The sequence below is a fragment of the Bos indicus genome, chromosome 18 (assembly GCF_029378745.1).
Source record: "Bos indicus isolate NIAB-ARS_2022 breed Sahiwal x Tharparkar chromosome 18, NIAB-ARS_B.indTharparkar_mat_pri_1.0, whole genome shotgun sequence".
Taxonomy (NCBI): domain Eukaryota; kingdom Metazoa; phylum Chordata; class Mammalia; order Artiodactyla; family Bovidae; genus Bos; species Bos indicus.
Genome location: NC_091777.1, coordinates 47,459,085 through 47,481,146, shown reverse-complemented (window position 1 = coordinate 47,481,146; position 22,062 = coordinate 47,459,085). Strand labels below are relative to the sequence as shown.

General features: G+C 37.2%; 1 protein-coding gene across 11 annotated transcripts in view; it reads left to right on the top strand.

The window, feature by feature from the left end:
• Positions 1-21,379, top strand: part of ZNF382 (zinc finger protein 382) — a 33,924-nt gene extending 12,545 nt beyond the window's left edge. For all 11 annotated transcript variants that reach the window (XM_019979075.2, XM_019979072.2, XM_019979074.2 and 8 more), the window contains exon 5: positions 15,904-21,379. In XM_019979075.2, the coding sequence (XP_019834634.1) occupies positions 15,904-17,327 (1,424 nt within the window). In that variant the 3' untranslated portion in view covers positions 17,328-21,379. The remainder of the gene's footprint in view (positions 1-15,903) is intronic.
• Positions 21,380-22,062: the final 683 nt, after the last annotated feature.

Sequence of the window (22,062 nt, the reverse complement as noted above, 5' to 3'; positions counted from 1 at the left end):
ATCCAAAAAGAACCTGGCAATTTCACTGATGTAAGGGACCAACATTGGCATTCAAGGAAATTGAGGTGGCTAGAATTTGCAGGACACATTTTCCAAAAAGAGAGAGCTATGCAGAGAAAGAGTTCCCCAAATGTGGAGAAGGTTCCTCTTAAGTCTTTGGCTAAAAATAAGTCTGCATGTATGTAGGTGAAACCCCATGAAAGTAGGCAAAGACATGTTCTAAGAAAAATACAGTTACCACAGTGTTGTGAGACAAACAATTCTCATAGCCTTTCGCACCAGAAATCATTTTATTTCCCTTCAGCCAGAGTGGAGAGAACATGTTAATATGTAGGACATTAGGTAGACCCTAGAAAGGTCAGACCTAACAAATGTGGCTTGATTAGCCATAGATTAGAGACTGCAAGATTTGTCATAAAAGAGCTTAAATAAAAGCATCAAAAGGATTAGGACTTCCCTGGTGGCTCAGTGGTAAAGAGTCCACCTGCTAATTCAAGAGACATAGGTTGGATTCCTGATCCAGGAAGATCCCACATGCCACAGAGCAACTAGGCCTGAGCGCCACAACTATTGAGCCTGTGCTCTAGAGCCGGGATCTGCAACTGCTGTAGCTCTCATGCCCTAGAGCCTATGTTCTGCAGCAACAGAAGCTTCCACAATGAAAAGCCCACATACCTCATCTAGAGAGTAACCCCTGCTTACTGCAACTAGAGAAGAGCCCATGCAGCAATGAAGACCTAGCACAGCCAAAAATAAATAAATGAAAGTATATATATTTTTAAAAAGCATCAAAAGGATTAAACTAGTCCAAAAATAACTTGTTTGTCTGTTGGTTCCTCCAAGGAGATGCTGAGATGGAGTTGGGAGTGGAATGGATTTCTTAGAGGTGACATCCATGAAAGATAAAAGGGAAAAGTAAGAAACAGAAAGTCATTAGACCATGGTATAGACATGTGGAAAGAAAGGGGACTGAGCAGTGAGAGCCTCAGACCATTATGCAGATCTGAAAAAGGCTCAATTAATCTAAGTCCTCTGAAGCAACGACTGTTCATCAGAGGAGTCCTCGTGGACAGAAATGGCCACTCTCTAGTACCTGCTCAGTATTTATCATTGGGTACAGATTCTCTAGGGACACCCTGGCTTGGTTCAGAACCTAAAGAGCATCCTAAAGGTGCTAACAGTTCTTGCACATGAATGGTAAGTTCGTTTTGAAGGGATGTCCTAGTGGTGTAACTCTATGGATGCCAAAGAATGCCAAAAAAAAAAAAAAAAACAGTATTCTTTATAAAAGTAAAACCATATCTTAAATTCAACAAGATTAAATTGATAAACTCTGATGACCAATCAAAAATTATTAAACATATGAAGAAGCAAGAAAATATGACCCATAAACAAGAAAAAAATCATTCAATAGGGAAAAACTTAACTAATACAAACAGACCTAAAAATGGTAGAAGTAATAGAATTTGCAGACAAGGATATTAAAACACCATTAATGACTTGAGTATAATTAAGAATGTAAAGCAAGAATGAATATAATGAGGCAAGATAGCAAAGACTGAAATAAAATCAAATGAAACTTCTAAAGATGACTATTTTGTATCTGAAGTGAGTAAGAAGACCCAACTGTGTCCTATATATTAAAATATAAAGACACAGGTAGGGGAAACAAAAAAAGATGAAAAAATATAAACTTTACTGTTTTGTGATTGCCCTGTGTGGGGATGATTATCCCCAAGAAAAAGAAATGCAAAAAGGCAAAATGGTTGTTTGAGGAGACCTTACAAATAGCTGAGAAATAAGAGAAGCTAAAAGCAAAGGAGAAAAGGAAAGATATAACCATCTTAGTGCAGAGTTCCAAAGAATACCAAGGAAAGATGTGAAAGCCCTCTTCAGTGATAAATGCAAAGATATAGAGGAAAACAATACAATGGGAAAGACTAGAGATCTCTTCAAGGAAATCAGAGATACCAAGGGAACATTTCATGCAAAGATGGGCACAATAAAGGACAGAAATGGTATGGACCTAACAGAAGCAGAAGATATTAAGAAGAGGTGGCAGGAATACACAGAAGAACTATACAAAAAAGGTCTTAATACCCCAGATAACCATGATGATGTGATCACTCACCTAGAGCCAGACATCCTGGAATGAGAAGTCAAGTGGGCCTTAGGAAGCATCACTATGAACAAAGCTAGTGGAGATGATGGAATTCCAGTTGAGCTATTTCAAATCCTAAAAGATGATGCTGTAAAAGTGCTGCACTCAATATGCCAGCAAATATGGAAATCTCAGCAGTGGCCACAGGACTGGAAAAGGTCAGTTTTCATTCCAATCCCAAAGAAAGGCAATGCCAAAGAATGTTCAAACTACCACATAATTGTACTCATCTCACATGCTAGCAAAATACTGCTCAAAATTCTCCATCTAGGCTTCAACAATAGGTGAACTGAGAACTTCCAGATGTTCAATCTGGATTTAGAAAAGGCAGAGGAACCAGAGATCAAATTGTCAACATCTGCTGGATCATAGAAAAAGCAAGAGAATTCCAGAAAAACATTTACTTCTGCTTTATTGACTACTAAGGCCTTTGACTGTGTGGATCACAACAGACTGTGGAAAATTCTTCAAGAGATGGGAATACCAGACCACCTGACCTGCCTCCTGAGAAATCTGTATGCTGGTCAAGAAGCAACTGTTAGAACCAGACATGGAAAAACAGACAGGTTCCAATATTGGAAAGGAGTACATCAAGGCTGTATATTGTTACCTTGTGTATTTAACTTATATGCAGAGTACATCATGTGAGGGCTTCTCGTGGTTCAGCTGGTAAGAATCCACCTGCAATGCGGGAGACCTGGGTTTGATCCCTGGGTTGTGAAGATCCCCTGGAGAAGGGAAAGACTACGCACTCCAGTATTCTGGCCTGGAGAATTCCATGGACTGTATATGTATAGTCCATGGGGTCACAAAGAGTTGGACATGACTGAGCGACTTTCACTTTCATATCATGGGAAATGCTGGGCTGGATGAAGCACAAGCTGGAATCAAGATTTCTGGGAGACATATCAATAACCTCAGATATGCAGATGACACCACCATTATGGCAGAAAGCAGAGAAGAACTAAAGCGCCTGTTGATGAAGGTGAAAGAGGAAAGTGAAAAAACTGGCTTAAAACTCAACATTCAAAAAACTAAGATCATGGCATCCAGTCCTATCAGTTTATGACAAATAGACAGGGAAACAATGGAAACAGTGACAGACTTTATTTTCTTGGACTTCAAAATCACTACAGATGGTGACTGCATCCATGAAATTAAAAGACACTTGCTCCTTGGAAGAAAAGCTATGACCAACTTAGCATATTAAAAGGCAGAGACATTATTTTGCTGATAAATGTCCGTCTAGTCAAAGCTATGGTTTTTTCAGTAGTCATGTATGGGTGTGAGTTGGACCATAAAAAAAGTGGAATGCCGAAGAATTGATGCTTTTGAACTGTGGTGTTGGAGAAGACTCTTGAGAGTCCCTTGGACACAAAGGAGATTAAATCAGTCAATCCTAAAGGAAATCAGTCCTGAATATTCATTGGAAGGACTGATGCTGAAGCTGAAGCTCCAATACTTTAGCCACCTGATGTGAAGAACTGACTCCTTAGAAAAGATCCTGATGCTGTGAAAGATTGAAGGCAGGAGGAGAAGGGGATGACAGAGGATGAGATGGTTGGATGGCATCACTGACTTGATGGAAATGGGTTTGAGCAAGCTCTGGGAGTTGGTGATGGACAGGGAAGCCTGGCGTTCTGCAGTCCATGGGATCACAAAGAGTTGGACACTACTGAGCACTGACTGTGTGGGGATGAAATCACCTCCCCCCACCCACCCACTCAAAATATGTGACAGATGTCAGGACTGAAATCTCACATAATGAGGCTTTCTAGGGAGAACAGGGAGGCTTCCCAAGCTGGTCCTAAAATGGCTTGAGAGAGCAAGGAAGGATGTCTGTCTTTGGTGTTTACTATATTACAGAGGTGGTCAGGTCGGGCTTCTACACATGGTCTAGAGCTTACATGGTTTAAACTTCTTGCCAGCACCAATAGAAAGCATGCAAGCTCCCTTATTGGCTTGCCCAGGTGTGGGACAAGAGGGGACAAAAATGGAGTGCGTCTAGGAATTTGTCAGTCATAAGATATCAAAAATAGAATGACTCTGTTACCCATGCAAACACTAAGAAGAAAATGGGAGTAGCTATAGATCAAAGTAGATTTCAGAACATGGAATATTACAGTGATAAAGCGGAACACTTCATCAGAAATCATAACAATTCTAACAGCTTCAAAATCCTTCAGTTTTTCTCAGCTTTTTATCATTTTCACTACCTACGTCATTTTAGAGATTTTCTTTCTAATTGTCCCCTCTATGAAATTTTAATAGTCTATGTTCTGATCACAGTAGAATTTATCTAGAAATCAAAAAGCATTTCCCCAAATATTTGGAAATTAATTACATTTCCAAATAACCCATGAATCAAGGAGGAAATCCTGAGGTAAAATTAGAAGGTATTCTGAACTGAATGATAATTAAAACAGCATATCAAAATCTGTGAGATGCAATTATAGCAGCATTAAAAGTTTGTTATCGCTTTAAATCAGGGCCTCCTTAAACAGGGGGTTAAATTGTCACCTGAAGTAACTAGAAAAAGAAAAGTAATTTAAACTCAAAAGTTAGAGGAAAAAACTGACTAAAGCAAAAATCAATGAGATACATAACAGAAGAATAGAGGAAATGAGTGAAGCCAAATGCTGCTGCATTAAATTAATAAAATTAATAAACCATACATTTTATTTTCTTGGGCTCCAAAATCAGTGCAGATGGTGACTGCAGCTATGAAAATAAAAGATGCTCACTCCATGAAAGAAAATCTATGATAAAAGCTAGACAGTGTATTAAAAAGCAGAGATATCACTTTGCCGACAGAGGTCCATATGGTCATAGCTGTGGCTTTTACAGTAGTCACCTATGGATGTGAGACTTTGACTATAAAAAAGGCTGAGCACCAAAGAATCCATGCTTCTGAACTGTGGTGCTGCAGAAGACTCTTGGGAGTACCTTGGATAGCAAGGAGATCAAACCAGTCAATCCTCAAGGGAATCAACCCTGAATGTTCACTGGAAGGACTTACGCTAAAGCTGAAGCTCCAATTCTTTAGCCACCTGAGGCAAAGAGCTAACTCATTGGAAAAGATGCTGGGAAAGATTGAGGGCATGAGGAGAAGCGGGTGACAGAGGATGAGATGGTTGGATGGCATCACCAACTCAATGGACATGAGTTTGAGCAAACTCAGGAAATAGTGATGGACAGGGAATCTTGGCATGCTGCAGTCCATGGGGATGCAAAGAGTTGGACACAACTTAGCACCTGAACAACAACAACAACAGTATAAAAATTAGAAGACAATATCAAAAGTTAAAGGAGCTACAACACTACAGTTCCCACAGACACTAAAAGAACAATTAGGGTATTCCCTAATAATTTTATACCAACCAATGGAGTAGGGGAGAGCACTAACCAACTTACTTTATAAGACCAGCATTATTTACAATCAAAGGCACTATAAGTATAGAAAACTACACACCAACATCCTTTGTGAAGTGAGAGATAAAAATCCTTAATATAGGGATTTTTATAATACAATAATTTATATAATGTTAATATATTATAAAGCTTAATATATTACTATAAAGCTGAATCTAGCAATATTTTAAAAGGATGACATCTCATGACCAAAAGGAGTTTGTCCAAGGAAAGTAAAGTTGATTTGGTATTCAAAAATCAAGCTATATAATTCACCATGTAAAGATAAAAAGAGGTTAAAAAAAGAAAACCACATAATTATCTCATTAAATGCAGAAAAATAATAAAATTCAATTTCTGTTTATTATAAATCTTTTTTAGCAATCTAAGGAAATTTACTCAACTTCATAAAGAATATCTTTGAAAAACTTATAGCTGCCATCACATTCAATAGTGAAAGATTGAATGCTTGTCCTCTAATAATAGCAAAATCAAAGAAAGGATGTCCATCATCACAAATTCTGTTAGACATTATATGGGACACAAGTCAGTACAATAAGACAAGAAAAAGAAGCTAAAGTCTACAGATCAGAAAGGGAACTGTCTTCATTTGTAAGTGACATGTTTGTGTACATAGTAAATCCTAAGGAATCTAAAAGAAAAGAACTGTTAGAACTAGTAAGTGAATTTAGCAAGTTGGTCATATTTTAGACCAAATTTGGGAAAATTTTGGTCTGAACTTCTACAGTTTTTTTCCTGCTATATTCTCAATTATATTTTAAATCATTTCATCCTACACTCTAATTCACTAAGGATTTAAAAAATTCTTTCAGTTTGAGTAATTTCTATTAGTCTGACTTCCAGTTTACTGATTCTTTATTCCCTTATATTTGTTATTAAACCCATCCAGTGAATCTTACATTTCAGATATTGTTTTTTTTCCATTTGCATTTCCTTATCTCTCCTGAATATTATATCTCTTCTCCCATATTTTCATCTTTTCTTATAGATTTGTAAACATATTTATCTATTTAGCTATTTTAAATAGCTAAATTATTTAGCTATTTTAAATTTCTTCTAATTTCAACAATAGGGTCTGACTGGCTGTTATTCTCCATTTTCCTGTTTCTTCTCAGGAAAACTTTAGGTAACATGTTGTGAAGATGTTGGGTCCTTTTTCTTCTTCTGAGAATTGATGACTTTTAATCTTATCAGTTCAGTTCAATTGCTCAGTCATGTCCAACTCTTTGCGAACCCATGGACCGTAGCACGCCAGGCTTCCCTGTCCATCACCAACTGCCAGAGCTTGCTCAAACTCATGTCCCTTGAGTTGGTGATGCCATCCAAACATCTCATCTTCTGTCGTCCCCTTCTCCTCCTGCCTTGAATCTTTCCCAGCATCAGGGTCTTTTCTAAGGTGTCAGTTCTTCACATCAGGTGGCCAAAGTATTGGAACTTCAGCATCAGTCCTTCCAATGAATATTCAGGACCTTTACGATTGACTGCTTTGATCTCCTTGGTGTCCAAGGGACTCTCAAGAGTCTTCTCCAACACCACAGTTCAAAAGCATCAATTCTTTGGCACTCTGCTTTCTTTATGGTCCAACTCTCACATCTATACATGACTCCTGGGAAAACCATAGCTTTGATTAGACAGGCCTTTATCAGCAAAGTAATGTCTCTGCTTTTTAATATGCTGTTTAAATTGGTCATAGCTTTTCTTCTAAGGAGCAAGCATATTTTAATTTCATGGCTGCAGTCAACGTAAGCAGTGATTTTGGAGCCCAAGAAAATAAAGTCTGTCACTGTTTCCATTGTTTGCCTATCTATTTGCCATGAAGAGGGGACCAGATGCCATGATCATAGTTTTCTGAATGTTGAGTTTTAAGCCAACTTTTTCACTCCTCTTTCACTTTCATCAAGAGGTTCTTTAGTTCTTCTTTGCTTCCTGCCATAAGGGTGGTGTCATCTGCATATCTGAGGTTATTGATATTTCTCCCGGCAATCTTGATTCCAGCTTGTGCTTCATCCAGTCCTACATTCACATAATGTATTCTGCATATAAGTTAAATAAGCAAGGTAACAATATACAGTCTTGATGTATTCCTTTCCCAATTTGGAAGCAGTCCATTGTTCCATGTCTGTTTCTAACTGTTGCTTCGTGACCTGCATACAGATTTCTCAATAGGCAGGTTGGTGGTCTGGCATTACCGTCTCTTTAAGAATTTTCCCATCCACACAGTCAAAGGCTTTAGCATAGTCAAGGAAGCAGATGTTTTTCTGGAATTCACTTGCTTTTTCTGTGAACCAACTTATGTTGACAATTTTACCTCTGGTTCCTCTGCCTTTTCTAAATCCAGATTGAACATCTGGAGGCTCTTGGTTCATGTACTGTTGAAGCCTCACTTGGAGAATTTTGAGCATTACTTTGCTAGTGTGTGAGATAAGTGCAGTTGTGTGGTAGTTTGAAAATTCTTTGGCATTGCCTTTCTTTGGGATTGGAATGAAATCTGATCTTTTCCAGTCCTGTGGCCGCTGCTGAGATTTCCAAATTTGCTGGCATATTAAGTGCAGCACTTCACAGCCTCATCTTTTAGGATTTGAAATAGCTTAGCTGGAATTCCATCACCTCCACTAACTTTGTTCATAGTGATGCTTCCTGAGACCCACTTGATTTTGCATTCCAGGTAGTCTGGCTCTAGGTGAGTGATCACACCATTGTGGTTATCTGGGTCATGAAGATCTTTTTTGTATAGTTCTTCTGTGTATTCTTGCCACCTCTTCTTAATATCCTCTGCTTTTTTTAGGTCCATACCATTTCTGTCCTTGACTGTGCCTTCATCTTTGCATGAAATGTTCCCTTGGTATCTCTAGTTAAGTTACTGGAGGCTCACATGAATTATTTTGTTAGGTTGCTTTTAAGTTGTTTGAAAAGTGAAAGTTACTCAGTCATGTTGGACTCTTTGTGCCCCCATGGACTATACAGTCTATGGAATTCTCCAGGCTAGAATACTGGAGTGGGTAGCCATTGCTTTCTCCAGGGAATCTTCCCAGCCCAGGGATCAAACCCAGGTCTTCCCCATTATAAAGTGAAAGTGAAGTCACTCAGTCCTGTCCGACTCGTTGCGACCCCATGGACTGTAGCCCACCAGGCTCCTCCATCCATGGAATTTTCTAGGCAAGAGTACTGGAGTGGGTTGCCATTTCCTTCCCCATTATAGGCCGGTTCTTTATCAGCTGAGCCACCAGGGAAGCCTTTAAGTGTTTAGGTTATGTTTATTTCCATTTCAGTTTTGCCTTTAGTTTTATGTTATTGCTCTAAGTCCTCGGATGCAGCCTTTATTCCTAATACATGGCCATTATGGGATTTCAATAGAAAAACTGAAGGTTTTTATCAGATTCTTCTAACCTGGCACAGGACTGGAATTATTATAAAAACTATTTTTGTAGAGTTAACTGCTGAAATCTTTGCTTAATTCTTAGAGTGTTCCAGCTATCTTTTCCCTTTATGCTCCTTGCAGACCCTGTGGAAATGAAGTTAACCAAGGTTTTGTGGAGGGGTTTATGCTAACGTTGGGGCTTTCCTTCTATACTTTCTTCATTCTTGGATTCTGTCCTCAGTTTACAGCCACTCTGGTACTCCTGAACTCTGATGTCCGATTTTTCTGCACATGACTCCTACTTTCTATTTCTACTTGAGATCTGTCCCCTGTGTGCTGCATGAACTGCCAGAATACACAGTGGAAGACCTGGATAAATGTAGATCTTAATGCAATAGGATTTCTTTCTTTCAAAGTTTGTATCCATTCCAGTTTCTGCCTGCTTTTGGTCATTCTTTAGTGCCTTCAAGGAAGTTACTCTTTTACAATTGGTCCATAGTTATCACTGTTATCAGTTGGAAGGTCCTTTTGATACAGACTTCTTTGCTGTTACCAGAATCTGAATGTTTAAATCAGCAGTTCTCAAACTTTTTAGTCTTAGAACTTATTTATACTCTTAAGAATTAAAAACTTTGTGCATGTTTGTATACCCAATTCAAAATTAAAACAAAATTTTAAAATATTCATTTATTTCATTTTAAAAGAACAATATAAAAATAATAAACTAATATTGACATAAAAATCATATTTTTTATTAAAAAAAAAAAAACTTTTCCAAAAGAAAAAAATGAGCAAAGGGGCATTGTTAGATGATTGAAGTTTATTTAATATCTTACTGAGCAGAAGATAGCTGATTTTCACATCTGATTCTACATTTAGTCTGTTGCAGTGTGTTATTTTAATTGAAATATGTGGAGAAAATCTTCCTTCATGCATTTATGTCATTTGACAGAGAAATTTTCAAAAGCTTTTTAGATTGTCATGGATATATTAAATTAATACTACACCCAAGCTTAATTGGTAGTTCCTAAACAGTACCATTTAACAACTGGTTATTTCTAAACAGTTAGTTGCAATATAAAATCTGAAATTATAACAATGAACTTTGGTGTAGACTGCCGTCTGTGGGGTCACACAGAGTCAGACACGACTGAAGTGACTTAGCAATAGCAATAGCAATTACATGAAATCCAGTGGTCTATTTAAATATTTTCCCCATGCATTGTTTTGAAATACTATATATTGGTCATTTGAAAAGTAACGGTTCAGTAGTATATACAGGTCTGCCAAATTTTTACATGTTTCCATATACCATATTTTTAAAAAACCCCAAACCCACATGTGTTAGTATTACCAGCAATTTCATTATAAAAGTCTCTTAAGTACTGGGAAATTGACAAGCATACCGTAGGAAGTACAAGCTTTCCTACATAATGACTTATACTTAAAAGCTTAAACTTTATTATAGGTAACAAGTATTGGCAGATGTTTTCTTTGAATTGTTCAAGAAAATGTCTACCAGATACCCACAACTGAATAATAGTCAGTGTTTTTTCAAGTAAAACTGCTGTTCCACAAATTGTAGATATTCAGTTCTCAACTCAATTATACCAGCACTTTTCCTCACAAAATATGATTGGCCCTTGAACAATACACATTTGAACTGTGCAGATCCACTTATATGCAACTTTTCTCAACAGCAAATACTATACAACTACAGGGTCCACAGTTGGTGAATCCACAGATGTGGAACTGTGGGTTTGGAGGAACTGAGGACCAACTATAAGTTATAGGCAGATTTTTGACCAGGCAGAGGGTTGGTACCCTTAACTCACATAGAACATTGAAAATATATGTTCTCAAGGGTGGAGATCTGATAAATTAATAAAACTAGTGAAGCTTTTTTTTTCCTTGTGTGTGGTAGTTAGAAATGCAGTGTTTCCTATTGTAGATTGGTGCCAGTGCTTTGATATACGTTAATGTGCCAGCATTTTACCCACTGTATCAATCATTTTAAAATTTTCTATATTTTATGATGTTTTGACATCTTTAGGGAGCCTACTAGCTAAGGAGAGATTTTCCTCCCAGAGCTAGCCAATTCCTAGAGATAGTAAACAAACAACTTGTTGGTGAGCCAACTTTTCATATACAAATCAACCAGTTGCAATTCCATATCCTCAACTACTTCCTTTATCTAACTCCCAGACACAAAGCCAATATTTTCCCTGCCCTGAGTCACCAGGACCAGGTATCAGACAACTGGAGATCACCTCTATATCCCATGACATGCTAACACTATTCAAACTAACTGACCCTAAGCTGTTTGCCCTGCCTTGCCTTTCCATGGAAGTAAGCCCCAGTAAAGGCTCTGGTGTAGACTTTCCCCTTGCTTCTTTCTGCTTCCTGACCAAACCTGGTGCTTCCCCATGTGGTCCTGCATGGCATGGCATAGGTCCTCCTCTCAGGAATGGTAATAGGAAATTTTCTTTTAACAACATTAGCATCTCTGTGTCATCACTCCATCACCTCTATAAATTAAAATTCCATGAGACACCCACTATTGCTTTTGTCATTAGTGTAAATAAGAACATAGTTTAAAATACTATTATTTTTGTTAATCATGAAGTGTTCTTATATTATTACTTTTTTGCCACACTGTGCAGCATGCTGGATCTTAATTCCCCAACCAGGGAAATTGCACTCATTTCCCCTGCATTAGAAGCACAGAGTCTTAACCACTGGACCACCAGGGAAGTCTCAGTGAAATGTTATTATTAACAAAAATAGTTTTGACTTTGTAGACCTCCCATAAGAATCTCTTGGAAACTGTTGGTGTAGGCCTTTCTTGTTTTTTGTCTCTTTCTTTAACATTTCAGCTCTTTATCTTTCTTCTTTTATTATAGTCTTCTATTTATAGGCATTCATAAATCTAAAATATAAAAGGGTAATCATTGCTAATATTTATCTTCCTCTTAGTCTTCCTTTTCTTTCCTTCCTTTCCCCTTCTACTTGTTTCCTGCACTTAGTCTCACATCCCATTCTTACTGTGAGACCTACTATCAGATTTCAAAATCCATATGCCTCGGACTAAAGTGATAATTTCAGTATCACTTCATTTCAATACATTTCTTCCCAGTAAATCTCCATGTTTCATAACATAGTGCTCAGATGCCTGATATGTACCCACCTTGACTGGGGTGAAAAATGTATCCTGTGTCCCTGAGTGCCTTTTTCATCTTGCTCACTTTTCTTCCCTCTGAAAAAATAAATATTTGTTGAATAAATGGATTTTATTTCAGTAGGCTCTCATCCGTATCCTTAAAGGATCTTTTTTCATCCTCAGTTCTTATCTTTATAACAGCCACATAAGCTATAATAACGTGATCCATTCTCAAGTTGTGATATCCTTGTTTTATGTGGATGGCTTTCAAATAGCCATTTTCAGCACATTTCTCCCACTTGGACTGTACTGGTATATTTTAATCTGCCTACAGCAATACAGTGATCACATGTCTCATCCTTTCAGTTATTGATATTTTAGAAATAATATATAGTCATTAACTTCATCTTATCTTTGTTTCTATATCCTTTTATTACTGTAGTTAGCTTCTTGTATCAGGTTGATTTCATCATCTCTGCTATATTTTAAAAATTAGCTTTCAACAATTTGTGTTTATTTCACTCCATGAAAATATCTTTACATCCTATCATATTCTCATTTGCCACTGACATCTTCCAAAGTAAAAACCATGTTATTTCAGGTGTGGACTGCTGTAGTTACTATTTGGATTTGCTGTGATTTTTTTTTCTAGTTCTTTCAGTTTTCTTTCAGTCAATATGCAAAAAAAGATATCCCCTTATTATATGAAATTTAAATCCCTTTTTTTTAAAGGGGTGACAATAATATCCCATCTGTTCATTCCACATGTATTTCCTTTTTTGACTGAGAACTCCTGCTCATCTCTGTTCTTGTCTCCCAAATGTACACCTGGACCTTTCATTATGTGACAGCTGCTGTATACTTATAGCAATACTTGGAAAGTCAACCAACTACAAAATAAGAGAGTAAAACAGTACACACAAAGGCATCCTTATTTCTGATACCAACTGTAAATTTAGGAATCCCAAGATTTGAGTCAATAGTTTGGTATAAGGACTTACAAAACTTACTGAAAGCTGTAGTACTCACAGTTATGGTTTGTAAGAGAAAAATGCAAATTAAAATTAGCCAAGGGGAGAAGCGCATAGAGCAGAGTCCAGGAAAGTACCAAACACAGAGCTTCTAGTTGTCTGCTCTCTGTGGAATCAGGGACAGCGTTACTTCCCTGTGACAGTTCTTACAGAATATTGCCAGCCAGGGAAGCTTCACACAAGCCTAGAGTCCAGAGTTGGTTATATCAGGGCCTCCGTCACATAGGATGCCTGACTGCCCATGTGGCTGATCTAAGTTTCCATCCCTGTAAGAGATTGAACTAATATTCTGTGACCCAAACCCCTACTTAAATCACATTGTTGGTGTGACTCAAAGAAATCCCCCAACCTAAATCACATTTTTACCTTCTAGCTAGCCAAAGGTTCCCAGGCAAATAAATACTCCTCTAAGACATGACATTCCAAGGATTTAGAGATTACCTCCCAGAAGACGAAGGCAAATGTCAAGACTTCTCTTTGAATAAGAATTATATTCTTTCCCACACAATACTACATATCCTTGAGTTAAAAGATCAAATTTTACTTCCACGTGAAATGTTCTTGCTGACTCCAGAGCATGTCAGCTCCTGTTTTTCTACATTCACGTTATACTTAGTGTCTGTAACACACAAACAGAACCATCCCCTGATATGATCTAGTAATTTGGTACCTGATTCAACATTGTTTTATCTGAGGCCTCTTTTCCATCTGATTAACAATTCCCTCAAAATAAGGTCCTCTCTTTTACTTTTCCTTACTGTAGCTTGTAAGAGAGGCTAGACATTCAGTAGTTACCTGATTGATGGCCTATGATAGTATGCAAGGAAATTATCTTTTTCATCCATTCAGAAATCATTTAAATGGTAAGTTCTTTTTATATATACATGCCAAGATGGTCATATCCCTTCACCACTCTTAAGTGTGTTAATGTATACTCAGAAGATTTCAAAGAAGATCGTTAATAAAATATTGACTTCAAAGAACATAAGTTTTAGTTGGGAAGGCATTATTATCAAATTGAGCATTTTACATATAATATTAAAATAGCAACAAATCTTGTTGAAAGATTATTTGAAATGGATGGTTCAGACTATAAAATTATATACTAATTTCAGAGAAATTAGACATTGAAGAGTAGAGAGAATATGTGAAGGCTTTTGGGATAAATTAGATAGTAGAATGTCCCTGGAGGAGGTTGAAGCTGTCAGGAAGGCAGTATAATTCCGATTACTAATACAGATTAGTTTTGTGTGTCCTAGAACTACACATAAATGAAATATGTACTCTTTTGCATGAAGCTTTATATCTAAAAAATGTTTGATATTCATCTCTTTTGTCATTATGTTTCCGTTGGTTTTTTCCTTTTTATTGCTGAATAGTATTCCATTATATACATTTCATTGTAATATTCTGTTTTATAAATACATGATCCTACCACCCATATCTGGTGGAGCAATTTTAAAGATGGATACGGTATCACTTGTTTACATTTTCATGACTAGTTTGATGAGATAAAAAGGCTATTGTAAATAAGATGCATGTCATAAGTAAGATGAATCTATATTTAAAATTGCCGCATCAGATATGGGTGGTAGTAAGGTAAAATAGTAAGATATAGCCAAGAAGTTTTAAGAAAAATAATAGGTCCAACAGTGCCATACACATATATTCAAGAATTCAGTCTTTCACAGCTCCAGTAGGGAATAGCAGAGTCCCAGAGGGTGCTCGTGGTAAAGAACCTGCCTGCCAATACAGAAGACGTAAGAGACGTGGGTTCAGTCTCTGGGTCAGGAAGATCCCCAGGAGAAGGGCACAGCACCCCATTCCAGTATCCTTGCCTGGAGAATTCCATGGACAGAGAAGCCTGGCAGGCTGTGCTCCATAGGGTCACAAAGAGCTGAACACAATTGGAGCAACTTAGCACATATGCACTGCATTGGGAGGAAAACTTGAACTCATCCTTCCCTAAAGCTGAAAAAATAATTTAGCAAATTGAAAAAAGGAAAAGTTATAATTGATGGTCAAGAGAATTTAGTTATTGATCATCTCTGGAAGAATAAATTGATGGTAGCAGCAATCAGAATACAACAGCGATTATATTCATGTTGCAAATATCCTTTTCCTCTGGTTTATTTTATAATTCCTAAGGGAATTATGTTTCTCCAATACCCCTTTCAAGGATAACAATTACAGTTATGTGGAGAGTTAGGGTCAAGACTATAGACTAGTGTGTCTGTTAGCCCTAGGAAATGAGTGACTGAAAAAGTTCATTTGCCATGGATGGGCTCAATACAAGTGAGGAAGAAACAAATGCAAGTATTTTATAACACGTATTTAGTCATTAGGGAATAAATATATAGTTTTTCATCATCACCTGAACATTTTCACTACTTACTGTTAGTACCCTTGATAGGCTAACTCCATTATCTCTGAATCTTCCTGTTCCAAGAACAGTCCTGCTTTCACTATCCTTTGTCTTCTGCTTACTTGCCCTTTTGTTTATCATACCTGCTCAGTGTAGCTTATATTTACAACATCCCCAAGATATGTGTTGTTTGCTTATGGTAGTTTTTCCTCATTTTAACAGTGTAGCAGGGTTTGTGTTTGTTACATACATTTGCCCTCCCAGAGGTAATTTATTTTGGCCTTTCTGTAGACTAAAGTAGTGTGATAGACAGGCGCACCATGGATTGTTTGTATTATTTATCTTATCCATAATGTTTACATGGAGGCTTACTATTGTTAATTGTATTTTTTCTAGAAGAAGATTGGAAAGCTGAAGATGTTTTAGTGAAATTCAAAGAATACCAAGACAGGCATTCTAGGTCAATTATATCCATCAACCACAAAAGACTAATAAAAGAGAGAAGTAACATTTGGGGAAAAACATTTACTATCGACAAGAACCATATTATTTCAAAAACAACACTACGTGAATATAAACCTGATGGAAAATTTTTAAAAAATATTTCAGAATTAGTCATTAGAAATATAAGTCCTGTAAGAGAGAAGTTTGGTGAGAGTAATGGATGGGAGAAATCACTCCTTAACACTAAACATGAGAAAATTCATGCAGCAGTGAATCTCTGTAAACAAACAGAAAGGAGTCTGAGTGGTAAACAAGAGCTTATTCAACATCGGAAGGTTCAAACTCCACAGCAATCATTTGAACATAATGAATGTGAAAAACCCTTCCTTATGAAAGGAATGTTATTTACGCATACCAGAGCTCACAGAGGAGAAAAACCCTGTGAATACAATAAAGATGGCACAGCCTTCATTGAAAAGTCAAATCTCAATGTCCACCAACAAAATATTATGGAGAAGAAGCCCCACTCATACAGCAAATATGGGAAATTCCTCTGTAGGAAGTCCATTTTTATCATGCATCAGAGATCTCAAACAGAAGAGAAACCCTTTCATTGTCCTTACTGTGGGAATAACTTTAGAAGGAAGTCGTACCTCATTGAACATCAACGAATTCACACAGGTGAGAAACCTTATGTTTGCAGTCAATGTGGAAAAGCCTTCCGTCAAAAGACAGCCCTTACTCTTCATGAGAAAACACACTTAGAGGGGAAACCCTACGTTTGTATGGATTGTGGGAAGTCCTTCCGCCAAAAGGCAACCCTTACTAGACATCACAAAACACATACAGGGGAGAAGGCCTATGAATGTACTCAGTGTGGAAGTGCTTTTAGAAAGAAGTCATACCTCATTGATCATCAGAGAACACACACAGGGGAGAAACCATATCAATGTAATGAATGTGGGAAGGCATTTATCCAGAAGACAACCCTCACTGTACATCAGAGGACTCACACAGGAGAGAAACCCTATATTTGCAATGAATGTGGGAAGTCCTTCTGCCAAAAGACAACTCTCACTCTCCATCAAAGAATTCACACAGGGGAGAAACCGTATATTTGTAATGAATGTGGGAAGTCCTTCCGCCAGAAGGCAATCCTCACTGTTCATCAGAGAATACATACAGGAGAGAAATCCAATGGATGTCCTCAGTGTGGGAAAGCCTTTAGTAGGAAATCTAACCTCATTCGCCACCAGAAAACTCACACGGGAGAGAAACCATATGAATGTAAAGAATGTGGGAAGTTCTTCAGTTGTAAGTCAAACCTCATTGTCCATCAGAAAACTCACAAGATAGAAACTGTGAGAATTCACTAGAACGTGACTTTTCTGGTGAAAATTTTTAAAGTCATAGTAAACCCTGTACATGAGGTTGCTTGTAAGTGTGATAATATTAAACAGTTTAAAGTACTGTAGCATATTTACCTACTATTTGCTAGCTCACAAAACACATAAAAAGAATTTATGAGATAAATTAAATGATAAAAGTCACTGAAAATACAAGCTTAAAATTTGATTAACTTCACCAGACATAAATTCTTCAGTCAAGTTGCTAAAAACATTTAAAATTGCTTATTTAAAATTTTAACATATAACTTTTTGTGACCCAGTATTAAGCACTAGGCTACCTGACTGTGGTCCATGGACCACACTGTGAACAGAACTGCTTTAAAAGAAAGGAGGTGTGACTGTATTTCTACTGCAAATATGGAATAAAAGTTATCTCCTCAGAGTTAATCACAGTTCTAACTCCTAACATTATAAATTAGTTTTTGCATATTATAAACCTTTATATAAAGTAAATTATACATCATGTATTCTTTCATATATGACTTGTTTCATCCATCACTATGTCTTTAAAATCATCATTAGCATGTTGGAGAAATTTATTTATTTTCATTCTGTATAAAATTTCATTATATAATACATTTCAGTTTATCCAATCTACTGTTGATGGGCTTTTTTTATTGTTTACAGCTTAGGGTCATAATAAATAATGCTTCTTCGAACATATTTATATTTAAGTGTACATATATTCATTTCTCTTGTGTATATAGTTACACACATATACTTAGGAATGAAATTGCTGGGCCCTGGGGTATGTATATGCTGGTACTAACAAACTGCATAATCTTGATGTTAGGAGATAATTCACTCTGAAGGATGACAGCTGTATATATTATCAATATGGTGATGGTTCAAATGTGAGAATTCATACTAGAGGGAAACTATGAATGTTGTGAAAACTGGGAATTCAAAGAGAATGGATATTCAAAGATTTTTAGTGACAGCTCAAATCCTAAATACTAGATACAGGTTATAAATGGCTTTCAGGTTATAAATGACCTTCAGCCATAAGATTGTCTATTTGAAATCAAAGTCATGCTGTAGGAAGAGAAGGTCCTAGTGTCGTCCTTGCTCAACATGAAAGAATTCTAACTGGATGGAATGTTATCTTACTGGTCATATGAAAATGATGAATATGGAAAAACTTAGAGCCACAGCTCAAATCTTTACATCACCAGGAAATTCACAATGGATGTGAATACTTCAAATGAAATTATTGTAAGAATGATTAGTCATAACTCACTTCTATACAGTAGCAAAGAATTCATACTAAAGAAAGAAAGATTGACAAGGCAACAGATGAGGCTTTCAACTCTTAACTCTGGGGAAAGCTGTTTCCATGAAGTCCAACCATACCAAGATCATGATGCTAGAGAGTCAGTTGTCAATAGCCCCAACTAAGCACCAAGTCATTATCCATTATCTGCCAAATATCAATGAGCAATCTGGGGCAAGTCAAGTCTTTGGATGACTAGGCACTGCTGGCATCCAACTGCAACCACATAAGAGACCCTCTGCCCTCAAGCAGGAACTGCTCAGCTGAGGCCTTCTCAAATTTCTGACCCTCAAGAAGAAATGTTTACATTTTAAAATTTGATGGATTAAAGTAAGAGGAAAATAATCTCTTAGTATCTGTACTGTAAAAGTAAAGGTATGAATATTTGGATTCCAGAATCAAAGAGCAAAAGTGTGGTGACTACTAGGTGATCTTGATGTGAGCAAAAACTGGCCCTGAAATACAGCTGAAGTTTGGGCTGTATTTTTTGTTTACAACGACATACTTAAATACCAACTCAGTGAGGAGTTCATATACATATTTTTTATTTTTCTCCTTCTGTGGTAGTAAGTTAGAGTTATCAACTTGATTACTTATTCAAATGTATACTTCCCAATTTTGCAAAAAAAAAAAAAATTAAAATAGCCCCAAAATACCAGCTGTGGACAATGCAGAAGGAAGTTAAGTCTATCTTTGAAAGATCCTCTGCAGAGTCATTTCATGAACTAAGGTGCAGACAGAAATCAAGATATAGAATCCAATGTACATTAAGTACAGCCATGCCCCTGTAGGTGGTAACTTGGAATGCCTTGAAGAAAGTCTAAAGTTTTGCTTTTGAACAATTATTCACATCTAAGCTACTTCTCAGGAAAATTAGGCCCAATGGTTTTTATTTTGGTGTGAACCAGAATTGGGCTATCTTTCAGTCTCCTGTGTGAAGATTTCTTGAAGAAGTTGAAAATGTTCTTTTTCATTGACTTTTATGGGTTCTTATTTTATGAATTGATTAATATATGAAATGAAGACAAACTTTTGTCAGTGAAGTTTGTGCAACTCTGAGGAGTGGACACGGTTCTGGAATTCTAGTCCACTTATTCCTAAATATATATGACAGGATAGGAATTAATTCGCAAATTCATTCTTTGTGGACCTAACTACAAGGTCCTAGGACACAAGAGAATTAACTTGTACAAAGATTTCATCAGTTCAAAAGGACTAACAAAACTCCACAGAGTATATACATTTAATGTTGTTGAGTCACTAAATTGTGGCCAACTCTTGTGACCCCATGGACTGTAGCCTGCCAGGATCCTCTGTCCATGGGATTTCCCAGGCAAGAATACTGGAATGGATTGCCATTTCCTATTCCAGGGGATCTTCTGACCCAGGAATCGAACCCACAAGTCTTGCCATGGCAGGCAGATTCTTTACCACTGAGCCACCAGGGAAGCCCATATACTATTTAATGCTTTCATTTAAAAGCAAAAGATGTAGCTTACCAAGAGAAAAGGTAGGTAAGCATTTGGTTGGAGGGAGTCTGAGAATCATTCAGGTGCAAGTTCCACAGTGTCCGTATTCACATAGAGACTGCACTCTACGTCCAGATTAGAACCACTAAGATTTATGTGAATCTTGGGAGAGCTCAGAGCAGAAGTTCCCCCAAAGGACTTTTATGCTCCTTTGTTCACTGGTCACATAGTCAAAGTGGGCTCTCTAATCATTTATATGAGTAAACGAATTGACTCGGGGGATCTTCAGGGAAAATTTCAACTTCAAACAGCATCTTATGTATCCCTCTGCCCTTTGTCAATCAGACTCAATGCCAGACATTCATGCGTCATGGAGATAATGTTAGAGCTTTTCCAGTCCAGTTCAGTTCAGTCACTCAGTCATGTCTGACTCTCTGCGACCCCATGGCCTGCAGCACGCCAGGCATCCCTGTCCATCACCAACTCCCGGAGCTTACTCAAAATCATGGCAATTATAAATCAAATTTCCAGTCCAACTATAAATCAAATCCATCCTACAAACATGGTTCCTACATCTCCTATGTATTTTCTGATAACCTGCATATGTGAACAAGCATGTTGCCTCACTTCTCATGTCCCCAGCATCTGCATAGTGCATCTCAAACCCGAAACATTCTTGCCAGGTAGTGCTTGAATATCTCCACTTAATTTGTGGTCCAGCAATAGAGTCAGACTTGTCATGCCCTGCCTTATAAGTAATATGCAACAGGTAAAACACAGATAGCAACACTGATCTCTAATATTCATCTGGGATGTTGTACCATTTGAGATATTCATCAGTTTGTAATCTGGGACTTTTCAAAATCATAGATGTGTGACAATATCAAGTACTGATGAGGGTGTGGAACAACTAGAACTCTGGTACACTCCTAATGGGAATGCAAAGTGGTAAAACCACTCTGGAAAACAATTTGGCGGTTTCTTTATTTTTTTATCCACAAGCTTTAATTTCTGTGTGTGTCTGTGTGTATCTCTCTCTCTCTTTTTTTTTTTTTTTTACTTTACAATATTGTATTGGTTTTGCTGTACATCAACATGAATCTGCCACGGTGTACACGTGTTCCCAATCCTGAACCCCCCTCCCACCTCCCTCCCCATAACATCCCTCTGGGTTATTGGCGGTTTCTTAAAAAGTTAAACATACTTCCCATGTGACCCAGCAATCCCACTTATATTTAGTGTAGACAAATAAAAACACATGTTCACACAAAACCCTATTCATGCGTGTCTATAGTATTATTTATAATCACTAAAAACTGGAATAACCCAAATGTTCTTCAGGGGATAAATGGACACACCATGGTATATCCACTCAAAATTACTCAACAACAACAACAAAAAAAATGGTCTACTGACACATGCAACATTAGGGATGAAACCAGCCTCAAAAAGTCACATACTTTATGGTTTCATTTATACATTATGGAAAATGTAAAAATATAAATATCCAGAATATATCAGTGCTTGCCAGGGATTAGGGGTGTCTGAATAGAAAGGGGATGCATGAGGGAATTCCTTGAGATGTTGTAATTGTTTTGCATACTGTTTGTGGTCATAAAAATACATGTGAAAAATCATAGAAGTGTGTACATATCAAAAATAGTGAATTGTAGTAGTAACATCCTAAGATTATGGAATAGCACTTGTCTCATAGAAATTTGAACAACCATCCTCATGAAATTACAATACTTGGGTGGAGCACAGAAATGAAAGATAGATTGAAGAGGATAATAAGGACAATTTCACACTACCTGTGTTACTTGTTCCTCAAGCCTGTGCAGTGAAGCATGAAGTGATGCACCCTCTGCATGGAGGGAAGGGAAGGAAAGTGCAGTGAGAACCCATCCTTGTCACAGACCCAAGCACCAGCCTTCCCCAGTGTAAACCAATATGATTCAGA